General features: G+C 52.4%; 6 protein-coding genes across 6 annotated transcripts; 2 read left to right on the forward strand and 4 right to left on the reverse strand.

The window, feature by feature from the left end:
* Window positions 1-277: 277 nt before the first annotated feature.
* TRIVIDRAFT_55553 (uncharacterized protein) lies at window positions 278-1,546 on the reverse strand (the record flags this gene model as incomplete). The annotated part of the gene is made up of 1 exon (XM_014104899.1): window positions 278-1,546. The coding sequence occupies one exon, from the start codon at window positions 1,544-1,546 to the stop codon at window positions 278-280; it is 1,269 nt and encodes a 422-aa protein (XP_013960374.1).
* Window positions 1,547-2,261: 715 nt separating this feature from the next.
* On the forward strand, window positions 2,262-3,167 carry TRIVIDRAFT_55554 (uncharacterized protein; the record flags this gene model as incomplete). The annotated part of the gene is made up of 1 exon (XM_014104900.1): window positions 2,262-3,167. The coding sequence occupies one exon, from the start codon at window positions 2,262-2,264 to the stop codon at window positions 3,165-3,167; it is 906 nt and encodes a 301-aa protein (XP_013960375.1).
* A 260-nt stretch (window positions 3,168-3,427) lies between these two features.
* Window positions 3,428-4,079, reverse strand: TRIVIDRAFT_55555 (uncharacterized protein; the record flags this gene model as incomplete). The annotated part of the gene is made up of 2 exons (XM_014104901.1): window positions 3,428-3,770; window positions 3,841-4,079. 2 exons carry the CDS (start codon window positions 4,077-4,079, stop codon window positions 3,428-3,430), a joined length of 582 nt encoding a protein of 193 aa, XP_013960376.1.
* A 421-nt stretch (window positions 4,080-4,500) lies between these two features.
* Window positions 4,501-6,449, forward strand: TRIVIDRAFT_79689 (uncharacterized protein; the record flags this gene model as incomplete). The annotated part of the gene is made up of 3 exons (XM_014104902.1): window positions 4,501-4,920; window positions 4,989-5,470; window positions 5,529-6,449. The coding sequence occupies 3 exons, from the start codon at window positions 4,501-4,503 to the stop codon at window positions 6,124-6,126; spliced, it is 1,500 nt and encodes a 499-aa protein (XP_013960377.1).
* Window positions 6,450-7,426: 977 nt separating this feature from the next.
* Window positions 7,427-8,165, reverse strand: TRIVIDRAFT_211610 (uncharacterized protein; the record flags this gene model as incomplete). The annotated part of the gene is made up of 1 exon (XM_014104903.1): window positions 7,427-8,165. The coding sequence occupies one exon, from the start codon at window positions 8,139-8,141 to the stop codon at window positions 7,617-7,619; it is 525 nt and encodes a 174-aa protein (XP_013960378.1).
* A 1,894-nt stretch (window positions 8,166-10,059) lies between these two features.
* TRIVIDRAFT_176499 (uncharacterized protein) lies at window positions 10,060-11,503 on the reverse strand (the record flags this gene model as incomplete). Its single annotated transcript, XM_014104904.1, has 3 exons — window positions 10,060-10,555; window positions 10,642-11,267; window positions 11,440-11,503. The coding sequence occupies 3 exons, from the start codon at window positions 11,498-11,500 to the stop codon at window positions 10,166-10,168; spliced, it is 1,077 nt and encodes a 358-aa protein (XP_013960379.1).
* Between the last annotated feature and the right edge of the window lie 2,528 nt (window positions 11,504-14,031).

Consider the following 14,031-nt stretch of genomic DNA (forward strand, 5'->3'; position numbering starts at 1 on the left):
GAGAACGACATGCCGCCCTGCAGATGCAAGTCGGATCCGAGAACGAAGAAACACCTCCGTTCGGCTATTGAGTGCATGGTAAAGGATAGTACGGATTGATCCGCTTTGGACACATGCAAGACGTTGGTCATGCCTGGTATTACAGGGTCGCTTGGTATTTATACTATGTGGCAGACCCCAGCATCTCGCCCTCAAACCCACACACGTGGCCGGATACCAGCGCTATTTGCAGATTTCGGACAAGCAAATTGTTTCCTATTGACACCTGGTCCTCTCTTTATATCGGCAGAATGGTCCCCGTCTCTACCACCCGCAATGGCCAGTCCATCATCTTCTGCCACTTGGCCGGCAAGTTTGCCGCAATGCTCTGCACTTCAAGCTTCCCCACATCGCCAACCCACCACAGCTTTTCAATGACAAGCATCGAGAAATAGTATGCCATGATTACCATGGCCCTCGGACGGACTTCTTGCATGAGGTCGAGAAACTTCTTCTTCACGGCCATGGGGAATATCACCAGCCTTCGCCTTGCGTCGCCAGGGTCGATGTTGGCGTCTTTGGAATGCACCAACAGCAAAATCCCTCCGATGTAGCTGAGAGTCGTCTCATATGCGTCCTGGATCTCCATGTCCCACGGCTCCGACACAACGTCTTCGGCATCACGCTCGAGCATGTACTCCAAGCCCCGCCGGTTTGCCTCGCTGTATCTCAGCTGCAAATCGTAAATGATGGGCGAGCTCCTCATCATGCCCGCCACGATCGATTCCGGATGCGCCAAAATTATTCCCCAAGCTTTGGTGAAGAGGGCTTGCGTCGTCGCCGTGATCAATATCCATTCGAGAGGAGGGGTATATGGTTCACGAGCTCGGTACCGTAACGTAGCAAACGTGCAGACGCGCAACAAGTGTGATGTGAGGCATACGACTTCAAAGTTGGACTCGTTCAGCTCGAGAATCTCCTTTTGATGCTCATGGACAGCCATTGTCAGGTATCGTCTATGTACATTGAGTCCGTCAAAAGAATCATCTATGTTGCATATGAGCGAGTGGATGGCCGCCAACGCATAAATGGCATACAACAAGGCTTCAGAGTCCAACGCTAACTTGGGAGCCAAGGTGGCGAAGACTTTGTAAGTCTTTTCATCGATAGGCAACGAAGGTCCAGTCTCAGTGACGTAGAGGTGCATCAGCCTCGTCTCCAACAGCCGTCGCTGCTTCGATTCCAAGACCTCTTCGTCCAGCGGATCCACCGACGATAAAGGGGAGGGTTTGTCAGGGCTGGTCTCGGAAACTCCCGATTCGCTGGCCAGGGGTTGAGATGAAGAACCCGGAGATGTCTCTTGGCTCGTCCTCTTCTGTGGAAGCCGATCATAGATGCACTTGGCCCTGTGTCGCTCGCAGTGCTGGCATGTGGGCTTGGCCTCATTGCACTTTACCCGCCGTGTGCGACATCGCTGGCAGCCAAACCGCGATTTCTTATGATTGAGCTTTGGCACCCGATAGGTTCCATCGGCCGGGATGCCATCGAGCGTGTACTGGCCAAACATGTCTTGGAGATGAAGGCCTGTCGTCTCCTGAAAGGGGGATGGTTGATACGATGACGCTCTGCTAAGCCAAGCTTACCGCACCAGCTCCGCCGGCTGGATAAAATACAGCTGTTTATGAAACAGCACTTTATCTTTATGAAGCCCTCCGGATTGTCGATTGCAACAAGGCAGCGATATGGGCAGATGACGTTAATGACGGCCAACAGCACCGGCTCTGCCCCGCAAAAAGCCGATGCCGTCCGGGGCGCGATTCAAGCAGTTGCGACGATATAGATGAGCGTATCAGAAGCGGTAAGAGTAATAACAACGGCCAGCAATGGTGTCCTTGTCTCTAATTCCGTAGAAGCGTGCTGTTTGTGCTTGTTCTTGTTGAATATGCTCCGTCATGAGGCCGCTCGCTTGCTTGCGCTACGTAGAGAGCCTTGGGATCCCGTAGGATTAGAGGCTTGGTTTGGCTTGAGACGTTGCGCCTCAGTAATCCTCAGTAATCCGGAGTTCGGGCGGTACGTACCACTGGTCCACCTGCCAGGTGAGCCTGAGAGCTTCCCAGCGGGGCACTTTCACCGCCTTCCCCAATGCGATGCGCTGCCTGCTCCAGAGAAAAAAGTTGGACCTGGCAAAATTATCCAAGGCCTTTTGATTTTTCAGAAAAAAGTCCAGAGACAGCAATCATCAAACCATCTACTGTCATATCTAGGACGGTTAATTCAACACAATGCCTGGAATGCAGAATAAGAAACGGCGTTACGACAACAAGTCACACCGCCCAACCAAGAAGCAGCGAAAAGCACAAGCATACAACAGCGACTCAGAAAACGAAGAGGAACAGACCTTTGACGCGGTTAACCTGCTGGATTCCGATGACGATATTCACAATGCGCCCGCGGACGATGTCGCTGAAGCCGAAGAGAATGATTCCTCGAGCTCCGATGAAGAGGCGCCCGTCGTAAAGAAGACCAATGCCAAGAAGTCAAAGCCAAAGTCAAAACAGCCAGAGCCGGAAGCTGAACAGCAGGAGGAGGACGATGAAGAAGAAGAAGAGCAGAGCGGATCAGATGACGATGATGATGACGACGACATGGACCTCGACGTGGGCGCAGCAAAGACGAAGTCAAAACGTAATGACCCCACTGCATTCGCAACGTCGCTTTCAAAGATTCTATCAACCAAGCTTTCTACATCAAAACGGTCCGATCCCGTTCTGTCTCGAAGCGCCGCCGCGCATGAAGCTTCAAAGGTCGCCGTGGATCTCGCGCTCGAGGCCAAGGCCCGGCGGAAGCTGAAAGAGCAAAAGAGAGTCGCATTGGAAAAGGGCCGCATCAAGGACATTCTGGTGGCGACGGTGGACGAGTCGGGTGAGCCGGAGATGACCACTTCGGAGATCTTGGCGATTGAAAAGAGCTTGCGCAAGACGGCACAAAGAGGTGTGATTCGCATGTTCAATGCCGTAAGAGCCTCTCAGGTACAGGCGGCCGAGGCGGAGAGGGCAGTGAGAAAGGAGGGCGTCATTGGTCATAAGACCAGGGAGGAAAAGGTCAACGAAATGAGTAAGAAGGGCTTTTTGGATTTGATTGCTTCAGGAGGAGGCGGCTTGAAAAAGACTCCGTTGGAAGAGGCGTAGGGTGTATTTTTGTCTTTGCCATTGATTTTTGTTTTCAATATGTATCTATACAGGGAGCGAAGTTCGGCCTGTCTTCAGATCTACTCATCACTAGGTATACAATATTTGACCCCAAAGATACCCCCTTGGGCAAATGCTTGCGCCCAACCCCGAGGCTCGCTGACCCAATCCACCGCTTCTATTTTGTTCAACATTATAAATACAGGGTTTCCAATTTTCCGTCGTGTATGCCGTATTCACATCAAACGACTCCTACTCAATCATTGAAAGTCACTCGCTTGCATGTTTCTCGTCATAGAAGGCAGCCTCACGACCAAGCCGTCCAGCTCCTTGGTCATTATAACCTGGCAGCCCAAACGGCTAGTCTCGGTCAGCCCAAAAGCGAGGTCCAGCATATCGTTCTCGTCGTCTTCGGGCTCGGGCATCTTGTCAAAATGGTCTTCTCCCTCTACGATGACATGGCAAGTCGAGCATGCGCATGATCCTCCACAGGCGCCCTCCATCTCCAGGTCGTTGGCCTGGGCAATGTCGAGCAGGTTGTCGCCAGCCGAAACGGCGAACTTGTGCTCTTCGCCCTCCTTATCGATGAATGTGACCCAAAGCCTGTACCGGTGTTAGCCAAGACTTATTTTTTTTTTTTTTTTTTTTTTGCAGGAATTGCATTGCTCCTCACTCTTCTCCGGGCTTTGGCGGGGTGACATGGCCATGCCGCCGCTGGGGTGTTGTAGAGAATGCGCGACGGCTTGCAGCCAATTGGAGAGACTGGAGGGCTCGTGATGTAGGCGCAGATTGAAGGAGAGGGCTCGGTGAGGCAATCAAGCCTCTATACGGCGCACTCGTGGATGGAATTCGACGGCATCCCGCTTGCGACAGCCTAGCAAGGCTTCGTGAGAGCGATCTTGAGGCCGACATGTGGAGCGCTTGGTCGGAACTCGGTGGCAGCGAAAAAATTGGGATCAAGGAAGAAACCCCGGCGTGGTCGAGTCGCAAACTGGGATTGGCCTGGACTAAATGATCGCCAGCGCCCAAAGACAACGCCGCAGCAGTTTAATAGCCGAGAGAATCACAAAAGAGCAGACCCGGACATGCTCGTTAATAAACCGCCTCCGGTTCGCTGGACGCTCGCATCTCCGAAGCTGTTTGTGGTGGGAATTGGCCGCCGTGATAAGGGTGCTTATCGGCTGCACAATGCATCTATCGGGGGAGGTACCGTAGCAGCAGTAGCTCCCCTCCAGCTTGCCAATGACTGCATTTTTATCGACCACAGGAGCCCAACTTGGGTTGTGAAAAAACAAAGGCAGAGATCTGGAATCTCTCTCTTTTTCAATCAATCATGTCGTCCCCCAAAGAAGCCGCCGTCAATCCCCTGCGGCCGTACTACCGGCCTCCCTCAATCGAAGAGCGGGCAGAACCGGTATTGATCCCGAGCTCGAATCCGTTCTCTGGTGGCAACAGCTACGATGTGGCCAGTGGTACCAAGTACGCCTCCAAGGCGAAGCACATGCTGAATGATCTCGACTACAAGGAGTTGATAGGCGAGCCCTCGCCGTCGGTTGTCGAAAGCGCCAGGGAGCTTGTCGATGAGTTGATATGGAAGTACATGTCCGTCTTGATCGGGCAGCCCTTTGAGGTTGCCAAGATGATCCTGCAGGCTCGGGATCAGGATGAAAAGGCTGCTCTCATGGTAGCTGCCGAACCAGAAACCCCTGCTCCCGCCCCTCAGGTATCAAGTCGAGCTGGCTCGGCATTTGATGTAAGCACCGCTTTTCGAGATTTCTCTCTCTCTGGTGTTTTTTCTTGGCTAATGAGGAACTGTAACAGGAGGATTCTGATGGCGAGGAGCCGGCATACTTCACCTCGAGCGATCCGGCCATACCCAATCCCTGGGGTCCGATCCCAGCCCAGCCTGAGAAGCGACCCGGCAGCGGGCGTGCAGAGTCTCCTTTGCAAACCCCCACGACGCCAAAAAAGGTGCCCGTCACGCCGGAGCACTTCTTGAATCTTCGACGACCTGATGCTATTCTTGACGTCATTGGGCAGCTATGGCAGAGGGATGGCGCATGGGGGGTATGGAAGGGAGCAAACGCAACCTTCTTGTATACCGTCTTGCAGTCTCTGTTGGAGAATTGGTCGAGAAGCTTCCTGAGTGCTGTCTTTAATGTGCCAGACTTGGGAGTCAAAGACAACATTGACCGTCTTGTTGACATTGCATCTCCATATCCTTGGGCTTCCCTGTTCGTGGCCGCCGCCGCTGCCGTCACAACCAGTCTCGCCCTTGCACCTCTAGATCTCATACGCACGAGGTATATGACACAGTTCCACAGACCAACTTATCTACTGTAGTAACTGACATGGCAACAGGTTGATTCTCACCAACCCTTTCAAGGGACAGCGGAGAACCATTGCTAGCCTTCGAGCTCTCCCATCTTACTACTGCCCTCCCACCATTGTCGTTCCCACCATTCTTCACTCTCTTGTCAACCCCATCTTCACTCTCTCCACCCCATTGGCGCTCAAGACCAAGTTCATGCTCACAAGCGAAATTGCCCCCATGACATTCTCTGCTGCCAAGTTTTTTGCCTCGTCAGTGGGAATTTTGATCAAGCTTCCCCTGGAGACCGTCCTCCGCCGAGGTCAGCTCTCAGTCCTTTCTGAGCCGGAGTATATCGAGGCTCTCAATGGCGATGAACCAGCGCTAGAGACCATTGTACCCATTGGCAAATACCATGGTACTTTCGGCACCATGTACCACATCGTTACCGAGGAAGGTACTCGAGAAATCCCACCTAAGCCCGTAATAAGCAAACGAGGCAAGGTCAAGACCAAGAACCTCCAGCCAACCTACAAAAAGGGCCAGGGCATGGAAGGCCTCTGGAGAGGATGGCGAATCGGCTGGTGGGGATTGGTCGGCCTTTGGATGGCGAACATGGTTGGACATGGTGGCGATGGCGAGTTTTAGACGACAACGAAATGAGAGAGGTCGAAGTGGACTTTGTATACCAGTGAGAAACGAAAGGGACAAGGGAAAAGATGGGAGAAATATCAGTACACATCTCCTGAGGACGACAGAACAGAGAGGAAGAAGAAAATCCCCGCTTCAACGACTTTTATGATGGAACGACAACATCTGACTATGCCTTCATTCATACGCATGCACGAATAGCCTTGAAACTATCCGTTCTTTTTCTATTAGAAAGCAGAGCATTGAGTGGTATTTAGTTGGCTGATTTAGGAATTTTGCTCTGTAGCCGATATAGGCAGGAATGAATGCATTACAATGACAAGTATGCAGCAGTGTCACAATTGAATTACGGCGACTGAGATTCCATTAGGGTTCCATCCTTGGTCATGATTGTCTTGGTTTTATTCATATTATTGTCAGATCTATACTGTGGAGAAGATAGAGATGGGGTTTATATTCGTCATCGTTCTATGGAGTATAAACGAGCATAGGCTGCAGCAGTAGATTCAATAATGCGAGATAGAAGGAATGAAATCGCTACATACCTAAACAAATATTGAGTTGATTATAATAACTACCTAGAGTATAGCATCAAATGAGGCCAAGGCAAATACTACTTGGGGGTCAGGGCAGATGTAGTCCATCAGTAATACGGTAATGGCTCAGTAATATTACCAAGGCAAGGCTCCCGATGCAACAAGGAGATCGTATTGAAGCAGTTGCATATTTTAACAAAGAAAAATGCAAAATACTCGAAATGCATGTGATAATACAACTCTCTTTGTCCATAAAATGATACATTTGAGCTCGCTCTGAATCGTTGAATAGGTACCAACGTACGATTGCTGTCACGTGAGCTGGCGTTCACCTGATGATACTCCCACTTCTGCCCTCCAACTCGGCAACATCCCTTTGGCAAATGGCATAGGCGGCGTCAAGTGCGGTTTTGGCCCTCCGATTTGATTCTGAGGCTGGATTTGGCATTGCGAGTCACTTTTTGGATTTAGCGGCATGTCTTGATCCGAGCAAAGCGATTCTCCATCTCCAGACGGGACGCGCGCATCACGCCACGCGCAGGCAAATTCAGAACAATGGCGACGTCTGCAGAGAAGTCAAACATGGCAGGCGAATCGACAGCTGATACGACAACGCGGAAGTTCAAGGCTTCCGAGCTGCCGTTGCCATCTGCAACACGAGCGGCGATCGAGTCTCTGGCACATAGCTTCAAAAAGGAAGGCGCCTACGATTCGATACGGAAGCAGGTTTGGGACAAGTTTGCAGCCAGCGTATGCAGAATAATTGCAACTTGAATCATTCTTTCTTTAGGCATTGCTAATCCTTTCATTTCTTGCTATCAGGACTACGAGGCTCAGGTTACAAAAGCCATCCTCGAGGTGGCAGAGCAGGAAGTCGAGCGCAATCCGCATCAGCTCCTCACGTTGGACCGTAGAAAGGCCGCAGCTCTTATCGATGGCGCATTAGAGCGATCAGGAGTGTATCACAAGGCCGAGGAAGTCATTGGCGAGCTGATCGATGTCGGCGCAATCGAGCAGAGTATTCGTGAAACCAGACGAGCCGAAATCGGTGTAGAAAACGCCAACGAGGAGCAAAAACGAGGAGCCAAGACGGACGAAGAGTATGCCGCCGACACTGCAGCCAAGCAAGCGGAACGCGAGAGAGTGCGAGAGGAGCTGAGGCAGAAAGAGGCTGCCATTGAAGAGGAGAAGAAGCGCATCGCCAAGGAAGAACGCCGCCAAGAAGAAAAGGAGCGTGAGAAGGCCGAGATCAAACGTCAGGAAGAAAGAGATGAACGCCGGAGGAAGCGCGAGAAAGAGCGCGAAGAGAGAGAGCGACAGCGCGACTTGGAGCGAGAGCAAAGGCACAAGGAACGGGAGAAGCGAGAGAGGGAAGAGAGGGAGCGCGATCGCGATAGAGACCGCGACAGGGACAGAGATCGGGACAGGGACAGAGATAGAGACAGGGGCCGCGACCGTGATCGTGATCGTGACCATGATCGAGATGGCACTCGCAAGGAGAAGGTGGTCCTGTCTGAAGAGATGAAGGAGAAGATGTCCAAGGAGGACCACGAGCGACTGGAACAGGAGGCTTTAGCCGATCTTCTGCGCGAAAGCAGCAAATCGACCCGTACAAAGCTCGAGATGGAGATTGATTCTACCTTGGCCCCTCCTCCTAGAAAGATTGGCCCAGCGTCGGCCATCAACCCAATTCGAAGAGACTCTTCCAAGACCGCAGAGTCTAGAAAACCAAGCGACAGGAGAGACTCAAAATCGTCCATCGACCCGAAACTGTCAGGAGGAAAGGACGAGCGCCGTTCTAGTAGAAGCGCATCACGGACTCACGATAAGGACCATGAGAGGGATCGAAGCCGTCCACGAGACATGGATGACCGGCGCCGCCGTGATCATCGCTCAGACTCGCCAAGGCGTGATCGCAGTCGTTCCAAAGTTAGAGATAGAAGGGATAGAAGCCGTTCAAAGCTGCGGAGAGACAGGAGTCGGTCTCGGCGCCGAAGGGACGATAGACGGGAGCGAAGTCGCTCGAGGCTTAGACGCGACCGATCTGTTGCTAGAAGTAACTCACGACGGCGAGTTCGAAGTCGGTCACGAGCTAGATCTACTAGACGAGAGAGAAGCCGTTCCCGAATCAAGACCGAACGACGAGACCGTAGTCGGGATCGTAGCAGGGACCGGAGGGAGCATTCGCGCTCTCATGCACGACCCGATCGACGCGACAGGAGCCGCAGCGGTTCTCGTCTACGCACTGATCGACGCGATAGGAGCCGATCCCGTGCTCGACGACAGCGCAGCCGATCACGAGAGAGTCGTCGCGGCGCAGCAGATTCCTACTATCCCCCTAGATCGGACGCACGCTCACCCCGTCGCCGCAGCCGTGATCGATCCGGCGATAGAGACAAGGATCGAGATCGAGAAAAGGATCGCAAAGACCGGGACCGGGAAAGAGACCGCGCCAGCGACCGACGAAGCCGGTCGCGGTCTCGACCAGGATCATCGGCCGTGCCACACACAGCTTCCAAAGACGAGCTTGAGGAGTGGAAACTCGAAGAGGTCAAGAAGCGGGAGAAGGAGGCCAAGGCATACCTGGCGGCTCAGAAGGACGCCAGGGAGAAGGGCTTGCCCATCCCCGGCGTTGACGACAAGAAGACCAGTGGTGAGAGAACCCTTGCGACACGACACAAGGGTGATGGACAAGCTGTTGACAGATATGCCCCTGGAGCCCGGGACGATCGACATAGGAGCAGATCGCGGAGCAACAGTCGGGATAGGGCCCGGTACCGCGAGCGAGACAGAGACAGGGACAGAGATCGAGATCGAGACCGACGAGACCGTGATAGAGACCGTGACCGTGACCGCGACCGCGATAGGGAAAGGGAACGGGACAAGGACCGGAGAGACCGCGACAGGGATCGCAGCCGAGAGAGAGACCGTGATCGCGACCGTGACCGTGACCGAGATCGAGACAGACGGACCAGACGAGACCGCAGCCTATCCCCCCGCCGAGAGAGACATCGAAGCCGGAGCCGCCGTCGCAGTAGGAGCCGATGAGACCTGGGAAGGGTGGGGGAGCTTTAGCTTGCTGCGTTTTCCTATTTTTTATTTTTTATTTTTTGTATGTATGTGCGCGCGCGCGTTTTACTACTTGATACAGTTTGGAAGCAGCGGAATGCTACTATCGATTGGCTTCTTAAATGAAGAGAGAAGATTATATATACCCTGGATAATGGAAGGAAAGGGGACACGAAATAAAATTCTATGTTTTTTGCCTGAGCATAGCAAAGGGAATTCCATAAACACTAGCAAGAAAGCCGTGGCAATCATTAATGAAGACGTTGCTCTCTTGTCGTGGACACGGTCTAGCAGACGAATAGATGAAACTCGAACTAAAAGGGGTATTATTCGTAATTTTTTTGGGTTCGCTACGCCCATCATAGGCTCATCTCGTAGCAAATACTAGAATCTTTTCTCTTTTCTCTTCAACATCATTAAATATCAATCATTCACTGATGATCTCCATGTCCCCCATGCCTCCCCTGCCATGAAGGAGTGGCCAACATCCTCCTCCCCCTTTCGCTCAGGGTCAACTCAAGTACCACGATTACGGCCACCAAGGAAGATAGTCCAACTACAATGAGTCTTTTTGACCGCATCGCACCACTTCCGCCATTTGATGAAAAGAATTCGTTTATCCAAGCAAGCGTCGTCGTGCCAAGGCTGACGATTTGGTCGTAGCCGAGGGAGTAGTAGGTGAGTCCACCAAGAGCAATGGTGTAGCCCACGGTTTGGAGGAAGGTGATTTGAGTAGACCAGATGAGCACGGAGGCGACCACGAGCAGGATGCTTTTGAAGATGCCAGTCAGAGTCATGACTAGACCTGAAGTCTTGCCGATCTGCGCAAGGACATGCGTTAGCATTCAATATAGTTATGTACAAGGCTTCTGCAGGCAGATTCACGAGAGCAAGGGGACAAGCTTACCAAGAATACACTAGCAACGTTGAGAATAAAGGCAATAGAAGCATTGAGGAAGAGCATTCCAAAACCAGCGCGGGCGGCGTCTTCCCAGTGGAACTTGGGCAGTTCACTGACCAGGGCAATAAGGAAATTCATAACCGCACAGACGGGTGCGTAGTAGTAGAGACTGACAAGGGGATCCATGTTGAGACCTTCGCCGCTGAGCATGACTTGAATCATAACCACGCGAACGGCTTCAAAGCAAGTGCCGCCAATCTGGAAAAAGAAGCCTGTCCAGGAAAACTGAATCTCTCCAAAACTAGAGACGGCCACGCCAAAAACAATCACCAAAACATTGATGAATTTGGCCAGGTTCGGTTCGGCAACGCCCCAGGACCACGAGGCAAACAGCACGGCAACTGGAGAAGCTGCCTTGAGCATCTGAATGAAGGAGACGGAGAGGTAGAGGTACACAACATTAGAGCAGATGAGAGAGCCGGAGTATAGCAGGCCGATGGGGAGAATGGTGCGGAGGTAAAGGCGGCCGGTGACGGGAAAGTTGCGGCGAGAGTCGAGGAGCGTCGTCGTGCGAGCGAGGATCTGAGTTGCGATGGTGGCATAGACGAGATGCCAGCAAGTAAGTAGAATGGCTGTTACGAATGGTCAGTACTTGGCTCCCTCGCATGCAGAACCTCTCCTCATATTCTCCTCCCCAGAGGCAATCTATGCGAATCAGACTTACGATATTCTGTAATTGCTTGTTAGCTACATGTATTTCAAAACACGAAACTGCATCATCTGCCGTGGATATTGAATACTCACTGAATCCGGCAGTGTCTATCAGCCACTTGTTGAAGATGATGGTGACATTCGAAAAGAACATCCAATTTCTACACAGCAAGTCAGCCCCCCCGTTCGTCACTGTCCCGCAACATCCGCGACTGCACGCCCAAGCACACCATTCGCACAAGAGTATTCTTCTTACATTATGTGTGCCCAGACGGGAATCTGCATCTTGACAGAGGGCAAGATCTCCATCATCGGCAGCAAGCCGCCATTGGCATTTGAGACGGTCATGGTTGGCCTTGGCACCGCCAATTATAGTACTTCTGCAGCTCTGGCAGAGGTGACAGTTTCCTTGGCGTTCCCGCCCGGTCCCGCCAAACACAAGAAGGGAAGGAAATGCAAATGCCGTGTGATAGCCGTTGTTATCAAGACTGGATGACAGCGTTGCGCAGCGTCCGAGCTGTGCCGCCAAGAGTTACACGGCGCAAGGGGTCGACGGGCGAGGGCGTAAACCGACAAAATAAGCCGCAACGGTGATTGTCCCGCCTATTCAATTCGATCCCAACTCGCGGCGAGTGTCGACGATTGTTTTTCGCAGCTCGCCGTCCTCGTCTGTCGTGCAGAGCTACCAGGGTGTGCGGTTTCGGTCAAGATCACCAATGCCAAGACAAGGCGCGGGCTAGGAAAAAGAACGGGCGACCAGGAATTTATCATGCAATTCGGCTTGACCAAAAAAGAACAGGCAAAAATCCGCAGCTCAGCAAACGTCCAAAGCAAATCCGCGTTAAAAAGGCCCAAAAAACGAAGTCGAGGATAGAGCTCGGTTCCCCCACAAGGAGCGCGACAAGAAAAAGGAAAGAAAAGGAATCTGGCAAAATGCAAGGCTCCAACGCAAGGATGGGAACGGCGGCGCGAGGGAAGGGAAAGAGCATGGCAGCGCACTTCTGGCTTATGAAGAGCAAGAGCGATGGATGGATGTCAGTCTGACCAATCCAGATCGGTCCAAGACGGCAAAGTTAAGCCACCGGCAAGCACTGCTACCTTGCACCTACCGTGCTTGCCACTTCTGGTTGGCATGGAAGGAGCTTCCAGCGTCGCAGAGTCTGATTGAATGCCCCGGCTGGGGAATGTGCTGTGCTGTGCTGTGCGGTTTTTGGTAGGCGCAGAGTGTCTCGTCTGGCTCGTCTCGTCTCATCTGTGGCCGGAGCACGCGCTACTCAATACGAAGTCACTACTTGGCACTATCCAATGTACATAGGTAGTACAAGTACTTGATCTACTTGGTACGCGCTGTTAGCCTGTGAGCGCTGGCGGCTACAGCGACAATTACTGCCTGTACTTGAATTCATCCATTTGTTCCATTCATGGCATTCGGCATTGATGCACTGCATGTGCGCCATCAGCCCAATTCTGCCGGTAACATTCATCCGCCCTCCGAACAAGACGCTTCTGGTTGTATCTTTTTTTGCCTCCACCTCTCTCAGCAACCCTAACCAGACGAAGACGAAACGTTAACCACAATCTCGTGTCACTCCCAAGCCCATGAGCGAGAGATGTCGTAGCCACGGCAGCAGTACCCTTCCAACGACGTACGGAGCTCGTCCGTGGCTGAACTTGTTTTAGCGGGCCTCTTGCTTCATGCCCATCTCCACTGCTGAGCTTCGCCTCGTATCTACGAGCAGAGCCAACACCCTACCAATTCTAGGGGGGTACTCACTCGAATTGCTGAAAAGGCCATGACCGCTCGATCGATGACATGTACATTGCATCGCATCGCTTCCAGGTATCATTTTTAGGTACTAAACTTGATGCACAGCACAGTACTTGTATCAATACTCGCAAACTCCAAACAAAAACCTCGAGATCTTGTCTCATCTAGCCTCGTTTAGCTCTAGCACCATACTGCAGTCGCCCATCGTCGCTAACAAATTTGGCTTCTTTTCTAATACCCTAGGCAATCTCTTGGCCCAGCATTCCTCCCTTGTCCCGTACCTGATCCTGCATCAAACATTCGCCGGGAAAAAAGGGGTCCCATGGATGGTTCCCTTCCCCTGGAGCCCCTCCAAGTCCCCCCTTGGATGCCCGACTTAGCCCTATTTGGGTCCCCCCGAGTGAGCACTATTGCTGTACGGCCCAAACGAAGGTTTTTTGCTCGCCTGCCAAGCTTTCTGCCAGCAGCGGCCTTACAGGTAGCATGACCGCTAAATCGCTACGGGAAGAAGCGCCAATGGTCCTGGCGACGGGACGCCGATTGGGCCGAGATTCGACGCGCCCTTGTCTAGCGTAGTGCTTGTTTCTCGCTCTCCCATCTTCGCATCCTGGGCCTTTTCCAGCTTGGGTTATAATTATGCGGCCAGCCAAGCTAGAGTGCAGTAGTCCCTTGCGGATGGAAACATCCAGACCGCGATCCGGCCAGGCCTGTAACAATGGTCGAGTGACAACAATGCTGACTGGCATCGTCAACAACTTCTGAGCTTCTCTTCTCTTCCCACGTTGCTGTACTCTGCTGAACAATATTCTATTCTGTGCGGCAATCAGCGCGACGACGCGTCTTTTTTTGTTGCACGACTACTGCTCGAGCTAAGCACATCGTCAAATTAGCCCTGCGTGGCTGTGTTGTCTTCTTTC

Source organism: Trichoderma virens, assembly GCF_000170995.1.
Source record: "Trichoderma virens Gv29-8 chromosome Unknown TRIVIscaffold_2, whole genome shotgun sequence".
NCBI lineage: Eukaryota > Fungi > Ascomycota > Sordariomycetes > Hypocreales > Hypocreaceae > Trichoderma > Trichoderma virens.